This window comes from Poecilia mexicana, unplaced genomic scaffold, assembly GCF_051168715.1.
Source record: "Poecilia mexicana isolate PSO_F unplaced genomic scaffold, ASM5116871v1 scaffold_5, whole genome shotgun sequence".
NCBI classification, from domain to species: Eukaryota; Metazoa; Chordata; class Actinopteri; order Cyprinodontiformes; family Poeciliidae; genus Poecilia; species Poecilia mexicana.
Window position 1 is genome coordinate 12,777,039 of NW_028263374.1, and position 22,894 is coordinate 12,799,932.

Genomic DNA, 22,894 nt, shown 5'->3' on the forward strand with positions numbered 1-22,894 from the left:
AAATCATCTATCATTTTCTTTCCACTACACAATAACACTGAGCTTTTGTGTTGTGCCACATAAAATCACCTGCTTTGAGGTTTGTGGTTTTAACACGGCAGAATGAAAAGAAGCTGAACCGTCACAGTGCAAGACCAAATGTACCTGGGGGGCCATCGTGCAGCGTTTTTCCTTTGGTGAAACAATGAAACAAAAACAAAAAAACAGGGGGATAGTTGCCCACAGAGCCACTTTTGGCTCGAGAGATGCAGGTTGCACTTCCCTGATCTAGCAGATCAAAACAGTGATTATATTCCAATATGACTGAAGCTAAAAGTGCAGTGGCTTGATTTTTATTTCATCATTAAAGTAAAACTATGAACGTAAAAATGAAATTGATCCAAGAGACCAATTAGTTATGGTTTCTTTGCCAGAAATGGATTTTGTATTTTTTTCTTTAGTGCAGGGGTCATAGCAGGAGGCAGGACCTGTTCTATCCCCTGTCTAGATCTAGACTTACTACAGTTAGACCTCTTGGGAAATTTACTCAATCTTCAATATAATGTCAATAATAACATAATCAGAATTTAAAATACTTTTATTCTTCTGAGTTTGGTTCAAATGTTCAATTCAACTTAGATTTTCTTTAATAAAACAACCTTCCTAATTCTTAACATTTTGGCCAGTTTCAATCACCAATCCCGATGATAAAACCCCTCCGAGTGAGGCATCTTACTCTGCTACCGCATCTCTGCTTGCTTTCTCGCGCTTATCTCCGACCCCGGGCAGCTCATTAACATAAAATGTGTGTCAGTAGGGCAGCGCGAGCTCACATGCCATGCGCACATGCTGTAGAGCTTTTGAGCAGCATTCCAATGTCGAACGAGCCCAATGCGCCGTATCCACGCGGGGCCGTGGGCCAATGAAACAGTGGGAAAGAGTAAAATGAGTTGCGGGGTAGGGAGGTAAGGGGGGATGTTTTCACAGAGCGTGACGGTGAGGGAGAGGAAGAGAGAGAGAGAGAGAGAGAGAGAAAGAGAGAGAGCATTCTTGATTCCCATCAACAAACAAGCAGGGACTGAAAGAAAGAGAGAGAGAGAGGGAGAGAGAGAGATGACGAAGAAAGCTGGTCACATTTCTCAGGCACCTGAAAACGTGCCGCTTATTTTAGGACGCGTGTTGCTTATTGATGAGAGGGGGAGTGTTTAATCTACTTCCACTCTGATGGTGTGTTAATGGTGACTGTACATGGCAAGCAGCTGAACGCGCTGGGATTCTCTGTTGTGTAGAGAACACCCCTCACACAGTCGCATCCTGCCACCAATACAGACGGACCAGCATCTCATCATCCTGGACCAATGAGGCATCTCAACTGAGCTCATTCTGATTATATATATTGTTTTGTTTTTAACAGAAATATTTATTTTTAATATTTCTTCATCGTCGGCTGGGCTTTTTTTCTCTGCCCATGTGGGTCTGAGCTCCGGGATAGTACACTGTGTACATATGCTTCTGCAGCTCCTGAGTCTCTCTCACTTGTGTTCACGAAACTCCTGAGTGACAAGCAGCGGAAAGCGGCGCAGCGGTAAAAGTCTACAATCATTCCACTTGGAAGCGAGAATCGACAAGACAACATGGAGAATAGTCCTGGTGGTAAGTGGGATTTAAATATGTTTTGCTTGACGGATCATCTGTTTTGTGAATCTGTTTTTTGAGTGAGAGGATCGCAGGAAATATTTGTTTTTACTATGTTTAAGTTACCCTTTCATTTAATTTATGAATGATTTTATGTTTATTCTTTCGTGTTTTAATAGATTTTTTTAAAATAACTATGCTTTAGTAAGAAGCAACCCAGATATGTTTTCACTTGCACGCTTCATAATTTCTTTGCATTTTGAGTGACAGTCAGCTATATTCAGCGTTGTTGCAAAGCGGTAGAGACAGCGCAGTGACAGAGGGAAGTCCTCCTGCCCATTTTTTTTCTTGGACTTCCGATTTCTCTCCACGTAAACAAACTCACGTGAAGCGCGACCCAAATATCCCACCCACTCTGACCGAGTCCGTTCTCCTTCCACACTATCCCACTTATCTTAGTAGTTTGGCTCACATGATATTTACTGTCATATATTAATAAAAGGAAAGCACGTGCTCGGTGAGCAGATAGGTGTTTATTTTAAGAGGTGATTTGACTCCCTGTATGAGCAGGGGCGTAACTGAAGGGGGGCCGATGGGAGGTGATGATTCATGATTTTGAAGAGAGTATTGTGTGCATGATATATATATTTTTGTCATTAGAGAACTTGCATTGTGTGAGACGAGAGTAAGATTTCTACACTATCATTTTTCAGAATGAAAAAAATACATAACTGAAAGTTTTTTTTAATGGAATAATATATTTTTAGTTTTTAGAAACCTTCATTATATTTATTCAATTTAAAACAATTAATCAATACGGCACAATTTTATTTATATCTATGTTAATATCATTACTTATTATTTATTAAATACATTTTTGATTTATGTCAATATGCTTTCTCTTTTGATATAGGATCCCACATTTAGCTTAAAAAGTAATTTAAAATAATTGATTTACAGAGTAAGTTTTCTTCTATCATAATTATATTTTTATACAAACGTTCACTATTTATGTCGGTATCCTTTATTTATTGCTATAGTTGTTTTTTATTTTTATTGGATTTCCATCTAAATTTATGCTCATATCCACATTTATTTGCTAATTTACATCAATATGTTTTCTCATTTTAGTACCATATTTTAAAATCATGGATACTAATATACTGAATTAGCTAATTTTGGGAAAATATGTACTTTATATTTACTAATCAGACTCAATTTTTAGCTTTCACCACATCAGTATACTGAAACAAATATATTTTTAAAGCTTTTGACTTTGAGATTATTAGCAGCCCCCATCTGGCCACCCATTACAAATCTTTCTGGGTGCGCCCCTGAAAGACATTGAGCTGGTATGTAGAGCTTTACATTTTAAATGGGAACATGCATTTTTAGCCGATTTAATTCCTTTATTCCCCTTTTCATCTCTCCCCCTTTCACGCACGTAATAAATCAAGAGTGTGTGGGAACAGTCAGGGCCACTGGGTCAAAACATTTTTACATGCGCAAAAATGTTCAATTTCTACATGAGCTGAGGAGTAAACAGGCAGCTCTGCCAAGGTTCGTCCTGAATCACCGCCTAAATGTAGTGAGATGATGGTGATGAATGAGCACCATCATAAGCGGAGTGTGCCAGTCGATATCAGTCAGTTTACTGGGATAAACTGGGGATACTGTTACAGCTGTTAAATGCGGCATTAGCGTGCATTAGAAGTGGGCTGACATCGATTCAGCTGTAGCATCATTTATTAGCGAGTCTGACAGCTGCTCAGAATTGAATCCGGCTGCCTGTAATGTCTCCTGCGCGCTAACATGCTGGAACCTAGAAACGCAATATTCCTCGCTAATGTCTCTCGTATTAATCTCCACGCAAATATCACAAAGTCCTTGAACCGTCGCGAAGCTGCGAACCACACGCCTGACTTTTAATACGCAGCCTCCCCGCCTCGCCTCTAGTTGACTTCACGTGGAGCCAGCCTAGGCAGACACGTGCCGCACATGGCGGCCCCCCCCAACCACCGCCTCCTCCTCCCGCCCTTCCTCTGCCGCGCGCGCAAGCTGCTCGCGCGCTCAGCTCGCGCGCAGGGAATTCCTGTGTGTTTTTGCTGATAGATTGGTCAGTGGGTCAGAGGGGTACTGCAGCCTTCCCAGTCTGCCGTGTGTTACTGGGCCGCTACCAGTTTGATGGCCGCTCATCGTGGAAGTAAGGAGAGTTGGGTTTCAGTCTGACACACTGAATGAAGAGCGTGAAAGGACATATTAACCCAGATATAGCTCGACAGACAACCGCCATTTATGTTTCAATACAGCACATTCAATCCAAAAATTAAACCGCAACCAAAGTAGGCAATAGAAAAAAAAACCCTGCACAACTATATCTGATAACACAGATGTAGTTGTGTCATATTCTTGTTAGAAAATATGTATACAGTGCCAGATATTGGTTTGCTGATCAAATTATTTAGCCTTTAATGATAGTTTCCAAAAAGAAAATGCACTTTTTTACAAAAGTGACACCATTTATTAAGAGAACAAAACTTCAAATCATCCTGGCCCCATGTGAAGAAATAATTACCTCCTTAACCTAAAAGCTGTTTGTGCCACTGTTGGCAGCTGCTGCTTCTGTCAAGCATTTTGTAGTAATTATTCCACTTAACCCAAGTACACTTGAGCTGAAGGTCATGAACTGACGGGCTGACGTTCTGCTTCAGGATATTCTGACAGAAAGCAGGTTGGATTTCTTTAGACTGAACCATAATATGTTGCCTTTTCAGGTATTTAGGCCTTCTTCACGTCGTCAGACAGTGGCAGCTCTTCTTTTTCCAACGGGTCTGGCAGCAATTAGACCTGGATACTGGTAGTGAAATTAAAATAAACAAACAAATGTGGTTGATTACAGGTATTTTATGATTTAACAGTTATTCATATTGACTAAATAGTGCTAATTTTCTAAAAATTAGTGAAATTATCCTTTATTAAATCATAAGCTTCGATAGTTGCAGCTACATTTTCTTACAGGACCCACATTGTACTATACAGCTAACAAGCACCAGGTGCAACTGAGAGATAATTTTTCCTTAAGCAACGATAAAGCCCTAATGCCACGCCCAGGACTGTGCCGCCCTGGGCAGTGAGCCATTTTACCCATGTCACAAAATGCATATTTGTTTTCTAAGTTCAGTTCAACTCAGGTCAGTGTATTTATAATTCACCAATGTACAGCAAATGTCAATTATCAAGGGATCTTTAATAACAAGTAGCTGGAAGGAGGAAAGTTCATCCTTTTTTTCGACAGCCACGGAGTTTTAATCCTGTAGAGCAATTACATTTCACCTTATGCACAGGGATATGCGATCATGAACATGGTATTATTTTGTCAGCTTTTTTACTATTTAACTTGTTTTCAGAGATTAACAGGGTTTTCTGAGCTTTGTTGTCAAACTGTATTTATCAATGAGTGTTTCAGTGAATGATTCCTGCTCTGTGTACAAGCCGTAGGTGTGTTTTTTTTTTTTTTTTTACAGCTTTGCTGGTTGATGATTAGACTGAATAACTACAAAGCATGTGGGTGGTGTAGAGGCTGGCTGACTAAACTCTGAGTTTGGTTGCATTTTTTTAGAAGAGGAATGAGAAGTATGCCTGTAATCTGAAAGCTTTGTTGTTTTACCTGAACAAAAGGTGACTCTTTGACCTGACAGATGGAAACATCTTGACTCCTGAAAAACTTAATCACCTCTTTATAGAAAAAAAAAAAATGTTCTTGTGACGAGTTCCTACAATGACAAGCCGAAGAAACGCAACACCAGATTTAGTTCTTCACAAATAAATTCACTCTAAAGCAAGATTTTTTTTAAAACAAATTCAGTCATGAAAGATCTTTTGAAATGTTATTGTGATGCCGAGAGGAAAAAAACAGGCTGATGTCCACTGAGGGCTATCGCCTGGCTCACCCTTCCTCACGTGACGCGGGGCCAGCTGTTTCACGTGGAGCGAAGCTTAGCAACCATGCAAAAAGGGCCTGGCTAGAGAAGTTAAATGGGGCATCTCCCACCCCAACACGACTTGTGGGCGGATGTTTGTACAGTTTGGCTCCCACACTCGGGGGGTGGGTCCTCGTCGTGGAGAGAAGTTATGAAGGTGTGGCATTAAAGGAAACTGTTTATGCCGCGTTTCCTAAAAACAGCTCACATGTTGTTACCTGTGTCTGCGTCTGGCACCCGTTCAAGTCCTGCAGTTCACTCTGTCACCCAGTCACATCGCATTCAAGGAAGCAGTCAGAACGTGGAATGTTTTTACTCTGGGTGGGAGGGAACGAGAATTTAAAATGTGGGAGTGGCGTGCTTGTGTGCAAACAAGACGTGACCCTGAGATCGGCTAACCTCCATATAACTTTATTATCGCCGCGCACAACACAAACAATGAGGTGTGCAGGCAAACATCTGTGTCTGATGCCAAAGCTGCTGCCACACATGAGGCGGCAAGCCCAAAGCGCCTCACGTGGGAACTCCAGAGGCACTTGGAGCTAAACAGAAATGTTGCACGTGATCCCGAAGGGAAAGAAAACACAAGAGGCGAGAAATCCTTTTCTCAGATCATTCGAGGTCCAAATTGGAAACGTGCAGAGAATTGCATTGCTGATCGGGGTGTTGCCTCTTCAGATAGGTTACTCCAGACATCTCCTGTTTTCCAATCTGGGTTTCAGTAACCCGTTTAGCAGCACAGTGCAGATTTCTGTTTTGAGCGATGCTTCAAACCTGTCCAACAGGTTTCCAAAACATGAGTCATGGCCGTCAGGCAACCTTAAGAAGGACTGCTTTGAGGAATAAAGTGAAAAGTCTCTTTACATGTTTATACACCTGTTTTACTGCTGAGTAATCCAGCAATTAAAACGGAGCGTAAACAGAAATAGTTGCAGTTTTTTTTTGTTTTTTTTCCACGTATTTCATTTATAGTACAGTTTAAAATGAAAAGTAGGTTAAAAGTAAAAGTAGGTCTTCGCTAAGTTCACTTTAGGTCTCGCTCACGACTGGATGTATCAGAATTGATGGTTAGGCTTTTGCAGTGATGTAAATAATCAAAACCAAACAGATTTTGTGCGCATTAGGAAAATATTTGGCACAATTAAATAATATTGTGCAGTTTTATGGAGCCTTGAAATGTGTACCGCAAGTTTTCAAGGAAGGTGTCAACGCTTTCAAAGAAGTAGTCACAACTAAAGTGATGTGAAGGATTATATCTGGGGAGTCCTTACGTGTCCACCTCTCATTGAAACCCAGCTGCAACGGAGAGAAAAACAGAATTAATTACAAATATATTTCCTTTAAATTTACATCAATATGTTTTACTTCTCTTATGTCAAAATGATTTAGTATGTGCATCGCGTGGAAAAGTAGGTGCAGACAAACATGCCTGATCCGACCTAATAATACATCAAGACAATAAAGTGAGCACCTTTTCAAGCACATTAATTTCATAATAAAAAAAAAACAGTTTGTATCACATTTGCTACGTTAACTGTTTGTGGTTATATAATAATCTTAACCACAAAGCATCATATTATTTAATCCATCCAGCAGGTTTTTAAGGAAATTACTAAAAGCGTGGCAAAGTTTATTCTACCTGCATCAAAACCAAACACTTGGTGAGACAGGACAAGCGTTTGTTTGTTTAAAGCCTATCCCTCTAATCCAGCTGTAAAAATAAACGAGCACAAACAAAAATAGGAACAAATGTCTGTATATTTTTAATTTGCCACTCGTTTTTTTTTTAATTCCCTGATAGATTTTTATTTTGCTTCCAGGTGAACATGAGGGCACGAAAACAGCCGTGATGCCTCCGCACATTTTGTCACGGCTGTTTTATGAGCGTATAAGGTGGCCGTGTCCTCGCTCGCTTTCCTCCCTCGCTCTCTGTAATCACAGCATTATGAGCCTCCTCTATTCCAAACGTGATCTGCCCCGGCGCTTGTCATGCTGCTGCTGCTGCTGCTGTTGTTGTCTACACGGGACTGCGCAAAGAGCCTTGTGAGCCAGGCGGGAACTGTGTCAAGAGTCCATGTGAGCTCCTGGTCAGGTGGCTGGCGGATAGATGGGTTTGCATGCCCAGAGCTAAAGAGAGGGAGGGAGGGAGGGAGGACAGACAGGATGGGAGGGTGCAGGAGGGAGGGAAAAAAAAAAAAAAGATAGAAAAAAAAAAGAGGGAGTGCAGAAAAGACTCGTCTCTGAAAGCAAGCTGGCAGGGAGCGAGCTGCACGTGAGGGGCCGTCTTTCATCCTGCGGGGGAAGAATGCCGTCTGCGAAACAAAGCAGCCGTGAGGGCGGGGGGAGGGGGGGAGGAGGGCGAGGGTGTAGGAGGGGGGTAATAGGGCATTTCCGATCTGATGTGACATCCATAAACAAAGGCTCTGTTTATGAGCATCTGAGGCTGCAGTCGCTAACGTGTGGTGACTTTCTGTCATTGTGTGATATGACACTATACGTATATATTTACTCCACAAGCCTCTCTTTTTAAAATGCGATGCGACATCCTGAAGGCTACTTTATCAACAGTAAAAAAAAAAAAAAGACCTTGAAGCTCTTTAACCAAGAGAGATGCACTGCTGAGTGTGTGTGTCAGCTATCAGATAAAGATTTCTTAGTATCATCACATTTCATTTCACGAGATCGCTCTTGTAACGATCGTTTGAGAGGTTCTTCTAGTTCACACGACACTGATTGTTTTTCATGCTTTAACGGTCTTGTCATTCTGGTTTGGCACCTTGGGACTCCTTTTCTCAAATATCCAGATCAGACTCGTTGTTACTGTAGTGTGACGGGTTTTTTTTTTTTTTTAATTATTATTCTGAAATATTCATTGGATCAGATTTCAAGCTGTCCCAACACGGTCACAGTGTTGTTTGCGCTCCCTGAACGTCTGCCAACAGAGCTCTGCGCGTCAAAGGAGAGCATTGCTGAACTTCTCGCACTCTCACCTACATGGTGTGTGTGAGCAGTGACCCAGATAAACACTGAGGGGGTCAAACTAAGTTTCCAACGCTGTGTGCTCCCCTCCTCCAGGTGGCGTCATCCTGTACGCCGGCTCATCCGGCAGCGCCAGCCCGAGTCCTGGAAGCCCGTCCAGCGGATACCAGACCCAGTCGCCGTCCTCCCACTCTCAGCCCTCGTCGCCGGAGGGGGTCTCCTTCCAGGAGATCGGGGTGCTGAAGCAGAGAGGCGACCGTGGCGGAGGAACCGTTTCCCCCAAAATGGTCTTTCAGTTCCCGGAAGTGAGCAACGCTCCCGTCGCTCACGTCACCACGCCGTCGTCGGCCACCTACGGCCACGCCACAGCTGCCAAACGGTCCTGCAGTTTCACCGGCACGTTCACCAGTGAGTTCTCGCATTTCCTCTCCTCCGGTTCTCGTTGCTCGCCTCGTCACTGTCTGCGGTTTGTCATTGTTCCTCTTTCCTCTGTCTGACGTTGAATTTGTTTTGTTTGCAGAGACTGGGGGAATGGTGCTGTTATGCAAGGTGTGTGGGGACATCGCGTCCGGCTTCCACTATGGTGTCCACGCCTGCGAGGGCTGCAAGGTACTGCGAGAAATGAGACGTCCCGCTCCCCTTCTGAGCTACAAGAGGTGTCCTCGAAAGCATTTATTCTCACTCTTTTTGTGTTCTGTCTCCAGGGGTTCTTCAGACGCAGCATCCAACAGAACATCCACTACAAGATGTGCGTGAAGAACGAGAACTGTCTCATCATGCGCATGAACCGTAACCGGTGCCAGCACTGTCGCTTCAAGAAGTGTCTCTCTGTGGGCATGTCCCGAGATGGTGAGCGACATGGCCTATTTTTAAATTATATCCCACTACCATAGACTTTTACGTACATTTGTTGGCATTTCACGAGATCACATGTAGAAATGGAAAAAATAATAATAAGGGGAGTTTACTACATCATGATGCGTACCTTTGTTTGCAAAGGATTTTTAATATCACAAATTGTTTTCCTTTCACTTCACAAAGATGCGCAGCACTTTGTAACAGCCTATAACCAATAATGTTGATTGAAGTTTGGGCTGTAATGTGAGAAAATCTTCTAAAGTTTATGAGGTATTAATACTTTTGCAAGTACACATCTGGAAACTATAAAGTCAGATAACATGGTTGGTGTTGCATCGTTGTTGATCTTCCGTGTTTTAATGAAAACACAAGCCAGATTCTGTCTTCTCCCCCCTTTTTTTCCCCTCCATTGTCCTCCTTTTGTCCTCTCCCCACTCCTCTCTGATTTATGGCGAGAGGAGCTTTAGTGTCCCTGTCGTCTCCAGTTTTGCTCAAACAGCGAAAAAGAGAGTTTACTTTTTAAAACTGGGACACAAAGCAGCTGATTACCGCCCTCGTGGTCAGCATGATTTACAGTCTTTGCGGGCAATCATCTGCGACATATTGTTATCCTGTCTTGTTAATCATTAAACCGTCCATAGCTTACCTATAGAATAATGTATAACTCCTTTGAAACTGCCCTTCTGCATTTTTTCCACTGCAACACTTCAGTCCTTTGGGGAATAGCTAAACTAGGTGATAATAAATCATGTTTTTTTTTCTGGAGCAAATATTTTTAGTTGACCCAAAAAAAAAAAAGAGCCAAAGGAAGAAAATCTGCTAATTTATCAAACTGCAACCTGACCAAGCTGTATATATATATATATATCCAGATTTTTATTTTAAATATGCACACTCTAATGAGGAAAAGCTGCTTTTATTCACATTTTTAGCCCACTTTAGAACCACCTCTGACCTCTTGCCCTTTCAGCCCATCACACCTGCCCCCTTGTCTTCAACCTTCATTCACGTTGTCACCTCACTAATGACACCAGGTTCAATGTTTTTGACCCAGTGACCTACTTCCACAGAGAAGCTCATCTGAAAGGCGAAAACAGGGAGAAAATGTGCAGAGGGGGCGAGGGTGGAGACTATAAATAGGACAGCCAGTGAAGGTGCACTGCTGACAGAGGGGGAGGGGAGCGCTGCAAAAGGCAAAGAGGAGAACGAGACGGGCAGACGTGAAGGTTTCTCAATCTGTGGCGCAACAGCTGTGACTGAGTAAAGGACCGCCGATCAGGAACATGCACAGGACAGCCCTCGAGTTTCAGATTTAGGATGCCTTTAATTATCGCTAAGCAGCATTATGTGGACATTTCCAACCTCGTATCAGTTGTGTGTGAATATTTTGGAGACCTCTGCCCCCGTAAAAGAGTTTAGATGTTTACTATCGATTGTGATACGAAGGGGGAAGACAAAGCCGGATGATGTTTTATATTTAAAAAAAAAAAGAAAAAAGAGGCTAATAGTCACGTTAATTTCTTGCCACCATAAGATCATGCAAAATGCCTGTTTTTGAACATTTACATTAAGCTACTTTCTGGAGGAACGCACACACTTTTTTTTTTTTTTTTTTTTTTACTACTTTATTACAGCATCAGATATCTAAATATGTAAAGACTTGCTGTATTTGACAATGAAGCACCAAACGTATAATTTTTAATAGAGATTTCTGAAACATGTACTTCTTTACATGTTCCTACATCAAATCTGTCTTTTTGATCATAAATACACGGCCGGAAAAGCCTTAATGAAAATATAAGCGGAGAAAACCAAGAGATGTTCAAGAGGAAGATTTGTTGTTACATTAATGGATTGGTGCTGTGAGAGTGAGCATCACGCATGTTTGGGCTCTCTTCCATAAACATATTTATTTGGAATATTGAGTCACTGAAGCTAATGTGTCAATTATGATAAAAAATATCAATTAAAAACATCCAGTGTTTGAATACCATTTTTTTTTGTTTTGTCAATATCATCCACTGAACATTCCCATCTCTTCAAATGATAATTTAACATATAATTATACTTTTTTTACCAGGCTTTCAGAGGGTAAATTCATTAGCTATAGAGTCTACCGCTGTAATATTACGGGCTGCATCAGTTTATGCTAACAGAAGACGCTTTGTCTTGTTTTCTTTTTCCTCCTCAGCGGTGCGCTTTGGGCGTATTCCCAAGCGGGAGAAGCAGAGACTAATGGATGAGATGCAGAGCTACATGAACAGTCTCAACGGACCGGCTTCCGTGGAGATGGAGGTGCCGCCTCCCTCCGACGGCCCCTGCAGTCCGCTCCACCAGACCAACACCGGATCCTGTTCTCTACCGCAGTCTTACCCCAGTGAAGAGAAGCCGCTCAAAACGGCGGCAGGCAGCAGCAGCAGTCTGGGAACTCCATCTTTCCAGAGCGGAACGGTGCAGGAAGCCGGCCCGTCTGTTCAGCAGAACCTGAACCCAGCGCAGTACAGGGTTCAGGTGGAGCATCAAAATGTCTCGACCAGCTACCACTTGGCTGCAAACTTCCCAGCTCCTCCCTGCAGCAACGCAAGCTCCACAAGCACAAATGTCGGCAACGCCAACTACTACTCCTCCCATCAGAACAGGTGTCCAGTTAGTGGCAGCTTATCGTCTCAGGCCTACACAGGCAGTCATGGGGTCATGCCAGACAGAGATAACCAGAACCTAACATCCTGCCCCTGGAAGCTGAATGGAGGCGCCAAAGTGCTTGTGAGTCTCTCCCCCCGCCCCCTCGTGCTGTTTAAATCAATAAAAATCAGTTCAGAGTCAATCGGATATTATTATTCCTAATACTCGTCTGTTTTCTGCTTTCTGCAGGCGTGCCCTCTCAATTCGTGTCCCGTGGCTCCGGCCAGTCGCTCCAGCCAGGAGGTGTGGGAGTCGTTCTCCCAGTGCTTCACCCCGGCTGTTAAAGAAGTGGTAGAGTTTGCGAAGAGCATCCCAGGCTTCCAAACGCTGAGCCAGCACGACCAGGTCATGCTGCTCAAATCTGGCACTTTCCAGGTGCGTCCACCTCCGTTCACGCCCCCGAGTCTGTCCTCCGGTTCCCTCCGGACCGTACATTCTGGTGCTGACCGGGTCGTCTTCTGTCCACAGGTTCTTATGGTGAGGTTCTGCTCCTTGTTCGACCCCAAAGAGAGGACGGTGACCTTCCTTAACGGACAAACATACTCGCTGGCGTCGCTGAGGGCTCTGGGTATGGGCTCCCTGCTGGACGCCATGTTTGACTTCAGCGAGAAGCTGGGATCTCTGGGACTGGAACAAGACGAGATGGCTCTTTTCATGGCTGTTGTTCTGGTGTCAGCTGGTACGTTGGAGAAGCCTGCATGACCACAAGCGCTTTGTAAATTCTAAAAAGGGATGTCTCAGTCAGGTTTTCCTTTAGTTTGTAGGATGCCAGTACTTTATTACAGTCAATAAAAAGGAAAAGCTCAACATGTGAGTTGCTTCAAAGTGCCCAGTATCGCTCGGAGCTCTAAATTTAATAATCATCAGTAACTGTATTAAACATTAAAATACGAGTTAGCATTTTGGACTAATTTAGTCAAATAAATGAACATTTCAATATGAAGATCCTCAATAAACCAACACTTTGTTCCTGGTGACAATGTTTTTGTGCAGAGCAGTTTGCTGAGGCGCTAGTCTAATACTAGCATGTAAACTCTATAATCTGATCTTTTAGCTGCCAACATATTTTGTTGTTGTGTGCACAAAACACAACAAAAGGTTGTTTTTGTGCTTTACAAACGTACCGCTCTGCTTTGAACATCATGCGTTTTAGCAAGCGATGTTTCAGCTGCTTTCTACCCTCCTTACTCTGAAAGTTGATACAGACAGAAACCTCATCGCAAAAGGTGGAAAACGTACAGATTTTTTGCTATTTATAAACATCTTTGCAAACTATTCAGAAAAAGATTTTTTTTTAAAGGTTTGATGGAGCCAACATAAACTTTTGCAGACAGTGCAACACGAACAGGTTTAAGGAATTGAGCTTGGTGATCAGCACCTCTTCAGATACTGACCTGATCGGGACATCCCTTATAAAAACACATTTTCACAGACTTAATGTTTCTTTCTTCCCTTCCCCCCCAGACCGCTCCGGTATTGTGGAGGTGGGAGCAGTGGAGCAGCTGCAGGAGACCCTCATAAAGGCTCTGCGTTCGCTCATCACCAGTCGCCGGCCGGATGACGGCACGCTCTTCCCGAAGTTGCTGCTGCGCCTGCCGGACCTGCGCACACTGAACAATCAGCACTCGGAGAAGCTATTAGCTTTCCGCATAGACCCATAAGTTAACGTTTCATGGCAGAGTCACGAGGTTATCCGCTTCCGGGGTCCTCTCTGCTCTCCGCGTGAGCCTGGGTTGCCAGGTTGAGCACCGTGGCCTCTGCATGACGGACAGCTGTTTCGGGAGCCGTGCCAAGTTTAACTCCCGGGTGGGGGGGCGGGCGAGGAGTGGAAAAACACCGGAGAACATCAGCACAACAGGAGGTGAAGGCTCCTCAACTTTAGAGCTTCCAGCTGGACTGCCAAGAAGAAACAGACTGTATTCTTCCATGAGTTTCTTCGAGTCAGTGTCAAACCGTCACCTTTCCCCTCGCTCGGCTTCTGGTTTTTATCAGAAGCGAACTTTTTCTACCGAAGACCAAAAGGAAAGAAGAAAAAAACAAAACAAAAAGGACAGAGCTTGTTGTTGCTCATGTGTCTATGTTCTCCTGTCCCAGCTCATAAAGCTAACAAGAAGAAAGCACACACTTTTGAGATAAAAAAACAACACATTTGCCAATACAAACTTCTTATTATGCTCTTCCCATGTATAAAAAAAGTAAATCTGAATATAAAGTTTGTCCTAGAAAAGACCATTTCTAACATCCAGTTAGAAGAGCTGTTTGTGCTTGCCCATGTCGAAATCAAATAAGCTATTTTCACAACATGTCATGTGGGAAATCTTTACTGAAATCATCCATTTGTGATCGAGATATGTTTGATATTTTTAAGGAATGAGTTGTATTTATACACGCTATAAATATTGGGTCATTTTAGACCACTTTTGAATGGATATATGTATATGTTAAGGTGTTCTGTTGTACATTTTGTACAGAACTTGTAGTTGCTTCCTTGCTAGATGCAGATAGATGTATATGTAAAATTGAACTATTGAAAGCTGCCAGATTGCTTTATAGAGGACTCCCATCATGTGCTTCGAGGTTATAGCTTTTATTTGGAGAGATGCACCTGAAATAAATGTATCGTCACTGACATCATCAGCTTATGTATATTTTGTAAATGTCTATAGTCGCGGCATAAAGAACCACTATTAAAAAATGTTCTATAGCATTTCTCTTTGTGCTTGTCGTCTTTTCCCTCTGATGCAGAGACATACCCATAGATCTGTAGCCTAGCAACTGAGCCAATCAGCCAATCGTGCTTCAGATCCGACAGTCATTAGGTTTTCCTTTTTTTTTTTCCCCCCCTCTAAAAGTGAAACATCACCTGATCTTTAAGTGCGCTAGCGAGACCAGGTCAACTCAGATGGCATATTTCTTTAATTACAAGTCAGAATGTGACGTGCAAATAGCGCACTTTTGTAGAGAGGAGGCAAGAAGAGGAAAGGACCACAAATAAATGGATTAATGGAAAACTCAAATATGCCAGTGAAATGCCGGTTACACTGCAGGTTAATTAGGGACTCGAATGTCTTCATGGGGTTCATGATGTGAATAGACTGACCGTGAAACGGCGAGAAGAGAAGCTTGCGTAGCTTCAGAACAGAATGTCCTCTCACTGGAAATGTTTAGGGACAGTTTCCATAAACAGCAACTCTGCCCTCCAGAAGCCCTATTAATGACTCACTAGCATTAACTTTTTTTTTTTTTTTTTTTAATGCATGGGTAGGAAATGACTAACCCCTTAAGTAGTATACCGTCAGATACATGCACGCTTTTCTACAGAAAGCAGATTGGCAGTCTCATTAGGGGAGTGTCACCTGACTGCACCAAACTTTAGCACTTAAGTAAACTAAGTACCAGAATCAGTCAGTGATTGGAGAAGAAACATGGATTGGAGAAGAAAAAATATAGTTTTAGAAGTAATACAGTTCTTAATGTGAATGATGAACATTCCTTAATGAAATGGAAAACAGACAGGCGCTATTACAATAACTATTTTATATTCCAATTTCTGCATTAGAGCACATTACTGGTGATCTTCAGCAGTGATAAGCTGATCTCTTTTAGGTCTTCATCTGCCACCTGCTGGATAGGATCGGAATAGAAAAAGCACGTTTGAGATTTAGATTCAGTCATTTTGATTCTGGTGCAGGAGATTCATATAACACAATTTATAACAACAGCAGCGCTTTATTTTCTGATGTACCGCACATTTTTCATGTGTGTGAATAAATAAAGTTTCACTCAAGTAATATGTTATATTAGACATATTTAGGTCCAAGAGGACGTGTAGCTTTATTACATTCATTTGGTTTTAGTTGCATCTGATTCGGTTTAATTCTTGACATTTCAGTTCATTATTTCAATTCATGCTATTTCAACTTAAATTAATTCGATTAATTTTCCTTGCGATTAAATTAATTCAATTCACATTAATTTAAATAAATGTATTTGTCCCCAGCTGCCAGTTTACAAGAGAATAAACCCGGAGATGCCTTTCTTATCCTCTGCTGCCATCTGGTGGTCATTAATGGGAATTACAAACACAAGCCTAATGGACTGGGTTGTTTTTTCTTCTGCTGTCTGTCCTCTAGTGGACAAACCAGAGGACAGCAGAACACTGAGCTTTTATGACGAGTTTCATTCCAGATCATGTTCGGTCATATTAGGTCTGTTGTACCATAAAATCACCATTTAATGTAATTTTTAAAGAGTATTTTATATGTTTGTTGACACTTGAAATTACTATTATTATCATTATTTTTATTTTTATTATGCTGTTGTTGTAAAATGTTTCCTATAATACTATTTTATCATTGTTGTTATATTTGTAACTTATAATATTATAACAGTGCATTGTACTGACTTGTAAAATAATATCAACTATTTTCTTCTTTTTCTTTTGTTGTATGATTGTTTAAGCACAGTGCAAAGGATTACAAGCAGACAAAAGCAGAATCCTTTTAGGTAAATCTCCTAATGTGAACTTCATAATGATCTTAACCTCACACCCGTTACTTTGTCGTGCCTGTTACCAAAGCTGTCTGTTACACAAAACATGATGTCATTTGTGTACAAGATGCTAAAATTAAACTTTCCAGAATCTATCTAAAGCTGGACTCCCTTCCCGCTTCACCACTCTGGCTATTTTTACAGTTTTCATTGCAAAACGTCGACAACAATAGCACTGACAGTAATAGGGTGAGGCTCTGCCACTAAATATGTACTGCAGATATCAGTTTATGTTTGACAATAACTGTGAAACGAGGAGCAAAATGTGCAAATGATAAGTAAAAAAAACCCCATCACGCACTGATTATTACTTTTATCTCAATGCCATAGTACCAAACATTAATGTAAAAGGTTATATGAATATCAAATCTGGGTACCACTTTGCAATAAGGCTCCTCTTATCGATAGCTAATAAATAGTTTATAGCTATGTTATCCATTCATTTATAAACACTGTAAATAATTAGTAACTGTTTATTATGTGAGAATTAAGTATGAGGACATTATATGCCTATATATATATATATATATATATATATATGTGTGTGTGTGTGTGTGCTTACAAATGTTTATATTGTTTAAAAGGTAGTCTGAAATGTTTAGTACAACAACTCTGGATAAAATATAGAGGTGAACAGACTCGGCTCACTGTTTGGCAAAAAACCGGAAGATTTCTTAATTAATGCATAATAAACAGCTATTAATAATTTATAAAGTGTTTATAGATTAATTAATAACATATCTATAAACTATTTACTAGCCATCTATAAGAGGAGCCTTATTGCAAAGTGGTATCCAAATCGGTATTCGCTTACATTTTGTGGAGTAGAACATTATGTAATGCTGGTGTAGTTCAGTATTTGAAGTCATTTAAGTCTACCTGGTGAGCAGTTAAAACAATTAGAGATCTAAACTCAGCTAAGAGGGTCAGGGAAATAAATAACCACTCGTATTTTGGCGAAACGCACTGGTCCAGCCGGGCTGGATCCCAGCGCTCTGGGCCTACCTGGAGAGTGCTAGAGCGAGGTGATCAGGCCCGGGCAAACGGGTGGAGGGGGGTTGGAGAGGGATCAGGGTTAGCGAGAGATTAACGAAGGCCTATAAAGCTGTGTAATCCGCACAAATTCAGAGCGTCAACTCCTCCGCAAACAGCGTCTGTGCTCACACTGTCGGCGTGTTTCGGAGCCACAGGGAACCATAAAACCAGAGCGACGAGGGCCGAGTGGCAAACCGACTTAGTGCAAAACAGGAAAAAGAAACGCCACAGGAGGCTGAAACCTTCCTCAGCATCAGCAGCTGAACGGAGCACGAAGGGAGAATCATGAAAAAGTCAAAGGTATCAAAGGTCTTTTTGTTTCACGTCGAACTAGATACATATTTTTAAAAACGTTATCATGAATAGGGTGTGAATGTGGATAAAGAAAAGTTTTGATAAACGACAAAATCTGAGCTGGTTAATGCAGAATCTCTTTTCTTAAGTCCCTTTTGTTTGGAAACGTCCTTTAAAAAAAAAATTCCCTTTTGTTATTGCTTTGTGATCCATGGTGAGCGTAATCACGTACTCACCGATGCTGCTGCACTTTTCGTACCGCGAATATATGTGCATTTTGAGATTCCATATTTTCAGTTTTTATTGATTATTTTTGTCTTATTTCCTTTGTTTTAAATCTTTTTTTTTCACCAGTTTGAATAAAGCATCTGGTAGAGTCAAGATATCTGGGTCCTGCAGAGATTTGAACTTTTCTTTTAATGCTTTAGATTCTGTATCAATATTGATGCATTCAAATTGTCACTTTTCGTTATAATGTTCAAAGAGATGCGTTCTAAAATAAAAATGTTGCACATTTGGATTAAACAAGTCTGAACTACATTAATCCACATATTTACTCAGTGCAGCATCTTTTTAAGGAAATTCCTTTGTTCTGTAGCTATAAGTAATAAACATGTCAAAAATTACATCATAGTGTTAAAACTTTTTGCTATTACGTAATTATTGCAAACATAAGTGGCACGTCAAATAAAGCATCAAAAATGATAGTCGATATAATTGTAAAGTCACCTCACTTTTGTTTTTCGGCCTCCCTTTGCCTACATGAAGGTTCTCATGAACCTTCAAACTAATCTAACAAGTGAGGTCAGATCAATTTAGCATAAATTACTCATAGAAACTTTTTCCAGACGGTTAAAACTGCCGGTGAGTTGAGAGCAGGTGGGACGATGCCAGGATTTAATGGTCCTGCTTGTCTCTTGTTGTATCCCAGCAGGTGGGGAATGAGAATGAGCCTCCCAGCTACCAGGAAGCAACTGCAGGTGAAGAACTAACGCCGTCTCTGCAGACGATGCAATGATGCAGCTAGAAGATGATTATGATAATATATGTCCTTTTTCTTTTTTTTTCTCAGGTTATCCTGAGATGGAGGCCCAGTTTGCCTGGGATGATAAGACCATCAGGAGGACTTTCATCAGAAAGGTGACTGAACGCAGATTGAGTCAAATGAAGCGACGTAATAAACGGAAAAAACGTAAAATAAAAATAATCCTAAACCTGACAAAGTGCTCGTCCGTCTGCAGGTTTACGCCATCCTCATGCTCCAGCTGTCTGTGACCGTTGGGATTGTTTGTCTCTTCACATTTTGGTAATTTGGTCTCATTTTTCCTCCTCCTGTTCTGCTGATCTGAACTCTTTCATTTATTGATCCACATCCAACCGAATCTAGACAACTGCTGCTTTTCTTTTCAGCGCACCTGTGAGGTTTTACATTCAGACTAACCCCAGCTTGTACATGGCGTCTTAGTGAGTAAAAATACTTTATTATATCAATATTCAAGCTGCCTATTTACACGATTCATTACCTTTTTTCTTTCCTTGACAGCATCATGTTTTTTGTGACCTACATTGCTCTGTCCTGCTGCGGAGATCTGAGGTAAATTATGCTTACAATAAATGATGATTGGTTTGTCCTGACATATTAGAGAGTTGACTCTGTTATGATTTTCTTTTTCTTTTTAATTGGACATTTTAATGTTTTATTTTAGTGATTCAGTTTGCATGCCATACTAGAACATTTAGCTTGCTCCTTCTCATATTGTTAATCATATTTGATACGTGACACTTTTACCATCAAACTTAAATAACGGTTACGTTTTAATTTTGTGCATTTAGCAACATATTTACCCAATGCTGTGGGGTTTTGAGTAAACATCTGTTAAAGACGTAAAATTGTATCAAAAGTGATACATTAGGCATTAAAGGGTGAAGTTGGGCAAGTCTATATATGTTTAGATACCTTGACCGCAACTATGATTTAAATCCATAAAAGTAGATTCATGTTCATATCAGCACACAAAAGCATAAATATTGATATGTTGTGACTAAAGAAGCTGAGGAAACTTTGCATGAAAAAAAGCTACATTTGATGTTATGGTGAGGATGACGATGTATTTTTCTTTTCTCATAACAGGAGGCAGTTTCCCTGGAACATTACTCTTTTAGTTCTTTTTGTAAGTATTTTTTCTCCCAGCGTTAATAAAACTCTTTTACATTCACTTCACCGTAACTCTGCCTCTTTTGTTTTTTTCTTCAAAGACTCTGAGCATGGCCTTCATGATGGGCTTTGTTTCAAGGTAAATATTACCTACCAGGCAGAAGCAGTGTTACATATTTCAAAGTAAGATGTTGTGCTTGTGGAAAAACTAAGAATTTTGAAATGTTTGCAGCTTTTACAACACCAAGTCAGTGATGCTGTGTCTGGGAATCACAGCTCTGGTGTGTCTGTCCGTCACTGTGTTCAGCTTCCAGAGCAAGGTGAGCAGAGGAGAAAATGCTTCATCGTCATCTATCCAAACAGCAGTAATTTGGTGGAATAACTGAATCATTTCCTATTTTTTTTGCTGCAGATTGACGTAACGTCCTGCCAGGGCGTGCTCTTCTCTCTGTGCATGGCAATGCTGCTCTGTGCTATTACCATCTCCATCGTCGTCCCCTTCGGATATGTAAGTCACCCCTCTTCTCTTCTCTCTCCTTTTTTTATCCGGGGCCTTCTAGAAGAAGGCTAATTTAGCCGAGGTTAATGATGAGTTAAACAACAGTTGCAGCTTAATGCTTCAGGTGCTGCTGGCTGTGTTCACGTATGCGTCAGCGAGAGGGGATTGACCCAGCAGATAATCTTGGACTCTTCTGCTTAAATTGGCTCGCTGACTGTGTTTGGTAATGGTGGTTGTCTTGCATCACAGGTTCCCTGGTTACACGCCATCTATGCAGTGATAGGAGCCATCCTCTTCACTCTGGTAAGTCAGTCAGGATGCAACCACAAACATTAATGTATCATCGTAGCTGTGGCTACAGAAATAAAGTTTATTATTGTAATTATTCTTATATTTGATGAGTGGGACTGGTGTGTTTACTGTGATACGGTTTATACTTTATTTGAAGGGGTGCACATGACACCCCTTCAAATATTATTAATTATTATGTTATGTCATATAACATAATAGATGTTATATGACATAACATCTATTATGAACATGAAGGAGTCTTTATGAATGTTTGTGACTGTTGTCATGAAGAGTCATTTGGTAAATAATGACACTTTTAATGCAAAGTTGCTTTAAAAGTCCATTCAAAGTGCCAACGTTGCATTATTTGGTAAATCATGACACTTTAAAGCAACTTTGCTTTAAAATGTCATGATTTACCAAATGACTCTTCATGACAACAGTCACAAACATTCATAAAGACTCCTTCATGTTCATAATAGATGTTATGTCATATTTATGACAGTGTCATGTCAGCCTGATGCACATGCTGGAAAAGTTTTTTTTTTATTGTTCTTAACTCTTACTTCCTCTCCCTGCTGCAGTTTTTAGCTTTTGACACACAGCTGCTCCTAGGAAACAAGCGCTACGCCATCAGTCCAGAGGAATACATTTTTGCCACACTCAGCCTCTACCTGGACATCATCTACCTGTTCAGCTTCCTGCTGCAGCTCACAGGAACCGGCCGGGACTGAAGCGTGTGGCGCTGAAAAAACCTCCAAAACCAGCTCAGAGTCCATTCCCAGCAGCAGAATAACAAATCGGGGAATATCTGAATCCTCGGATCAGATTCCTGATCAGTCTATTGCTTCTTCATGTAGCCCCAGTGTTGCCACCCTGCTGCTGGTTCATGCTGTAAGACGCGAGGGAAGTGGTTTATATTTGTTCAGTGCTCTCTGACCCTTCATGTTTAAATGTTCGGGATTTGTTGTGTGGGTTTTCTGTATTGACTGCAGTCCTACAGTAAATGCGTGAGCACTCACAATCAGAGCCGACTCACTGGCTCCATTTCCATTTAAACACCACTAAGCCAGTGGCTGAGATTCAGCAAATCTGCTCTGATGCGCCGCTCTTTTAGATCCAGCTGATTTTATTTAACAACTTATTTTGAAAGGAGTATGTAGATGACCTTTTGTACCTGTATTAGCATTAAAAATCATTTTAGATGCTGTGCTCTGTATTTTGTGTACTGTACGTGTACAACCTATTCCAGATGAACACTGTTAATTTATGGATGAGATTTGATCGACTTGTGTATTTTACCTGAAAAGTGAGCAAACTTCAACCACAAGGGAAAATGTGTGTGTAGCATGTTAGAGTGCTTTAACTGGTAAGAGCTGTCTAAATATAAATTATGAATAAATGTTAAATGTGGCCTTTTAGATGTAATGGAAATATATTTTTTCTTTCTCAGATTAATGACCTGTGTGAGAATGAGGAAGGTCTAGTGTTGTGAATAAAAACGAGGAATGCAACTATTTTTTTTTTTACAAACTAAAAGCTATGTGTAAATGCTCTGACTACTAAAAACTGACCCATGACATATATTGTATGGTTTGTGTGAATAAAAAGGTGAAAACCAAAGCAGTGAAGTTTTCAGTCAATTTTCTGATCACATATCCAGTTAACATGATGTCAGAGTGAAAACTCTACATTTATAACATTTTTAATATTGTGAGGGTTTTTTTTTTTTTGCTTTGGGACATTAATTTAATCCAAGCAAATGCTAAGAGAGGGTTTAAATAATAGCTGAAGTCAGAGAAACCTAAAAAACAAACAAACAAAAAAAAAACCAGAACAAAACAGGAGATTGAAATTAAACATATTTAAAACCTTAAAAAGTCATAAAAATTATTAAAATTGTGTATAAAACATACCTTACTGCCACCACAGATTAAAAAGATGTTTTGGATTATC

At 40.9% G+C, this 22,894-nt stretch overlaps 2 protein-coding genes and 1 long non-coding RNA gene across 3 annotated transcripts; 2 read left to right on the forward strand and 1 right to left on the reverse strand.

The window, feature by feature from the left end:
- The first annotated feature begins 860 nt into the window (after positions 1–860).
- On the forward strand, positions 861–14,820 carry LOC106925264 (nuclear receptor subfamily 1 group D member 2-like). Its single transcript, XM_014999472.2, has 8 exons — positions 861–1,632; positions 8,670–8,981; positions 9,094–9,182; positions 9,278–9,422; positions 11,623–12,194; positions 12,303–12,488; positions 12,582–12,792; positions 13,578–14,820. Exons 1-8 carry the CDS (start codon positions 1,614–1,616, stop codon positions 13,772–13,774), a joined length of 1,731 nt encoding a protein of 576 aa, XP_014854958.2. The 5' UTR covers positions 861–1,613; the 3' UTR covers positions 13,775–14,820.
- On the reverse strand, positions 4,055–5,817 carry LOC148159650 (uncharacterized). The gene is made up of 2 exons (XR_015762839.1): positions 5,565–5,817; positions 4,055–5,387 (listed from the first exon to the last, which is right to left on the reverse strand). It is a non-coding gene; the product is annotated as an uncharacterized LOC148159650 (long non-coding RNA).
- A 3,005-nt stretch (positions 14,821–17,825) lies between the features above and the next one.
- faim2b (Fas apoptotic inhibitory molecule 2b) lies at positions 17,826–22,561 on the forward strand. Its single transcript, XM_014999473.2, has 12 exons — positions 17,826–17,999; positions 18,925–18,973; positions 19,066–19,133; positions 19,235–19,299; positions 19,404–19,457; positions 19,537–19,587; positions 20,125–20,164; positions 20,250–20,287; positions 20,381–20,468; positions 20,561–20,656; positions 20,897–20,950; positions 21,523–22,561. The coding sequence occupies exons 1-12, from the start codon at positions 17,985–17,987 to the stop codon at positions 21,670–21,672; spliced, it is 768 nt and encodes a 255-aa protein (XP_014854959.1). The 5' UTR covers positions 17,826–17,984; the 3' UTR covers positions 21,673–22,561.
- The last annotated feature ends 333 nt before the right edge of the window (positions 22,562–22,894 follow it).

What these genes read in the sequence shown, in the direction of transcription:
- LOC106925264 (XM_014999472.2), top strand. An exon ending in ACGCCTGCGAGGGCTGCAAG is followed by an intron (nt 9,183 to 9,277) that starts GTACTGCGAGAA and finishes TTCTGTCTCCAG; the next exon opens with GGGTTCTTCAGACGCAGCAT. An exon ending in TGTTGTTCTGGTGTCAGCTG is followed by an intron (nt 12,793 to 13,577) that starts GTACGTTGGAGA and finishes CTTCCCCCCCAG; the next exon opens with ACCGCTCCGGTATTGTGGAG.
- faim2b (XM_014999473.2), top strand. An exon ending in CTACCAGGAAGCAACTGCAG is followed by an intron (nt 18,974 to 19,065) that starts GTGAAGAACTAA and finishes TTTTTTTCTCAG; the next exon opens with GTTATCCTGAGATGGAGGCC. An exon ending in GAGCCATCCTCTTCACTCTG is followed by an intron (nt 20,951 to 21,522) that starts GTAAGTCAGTCA and finishes TCCCTGCTGCAG; the next exon opens with TTTTTAGCTTTTGACACACA.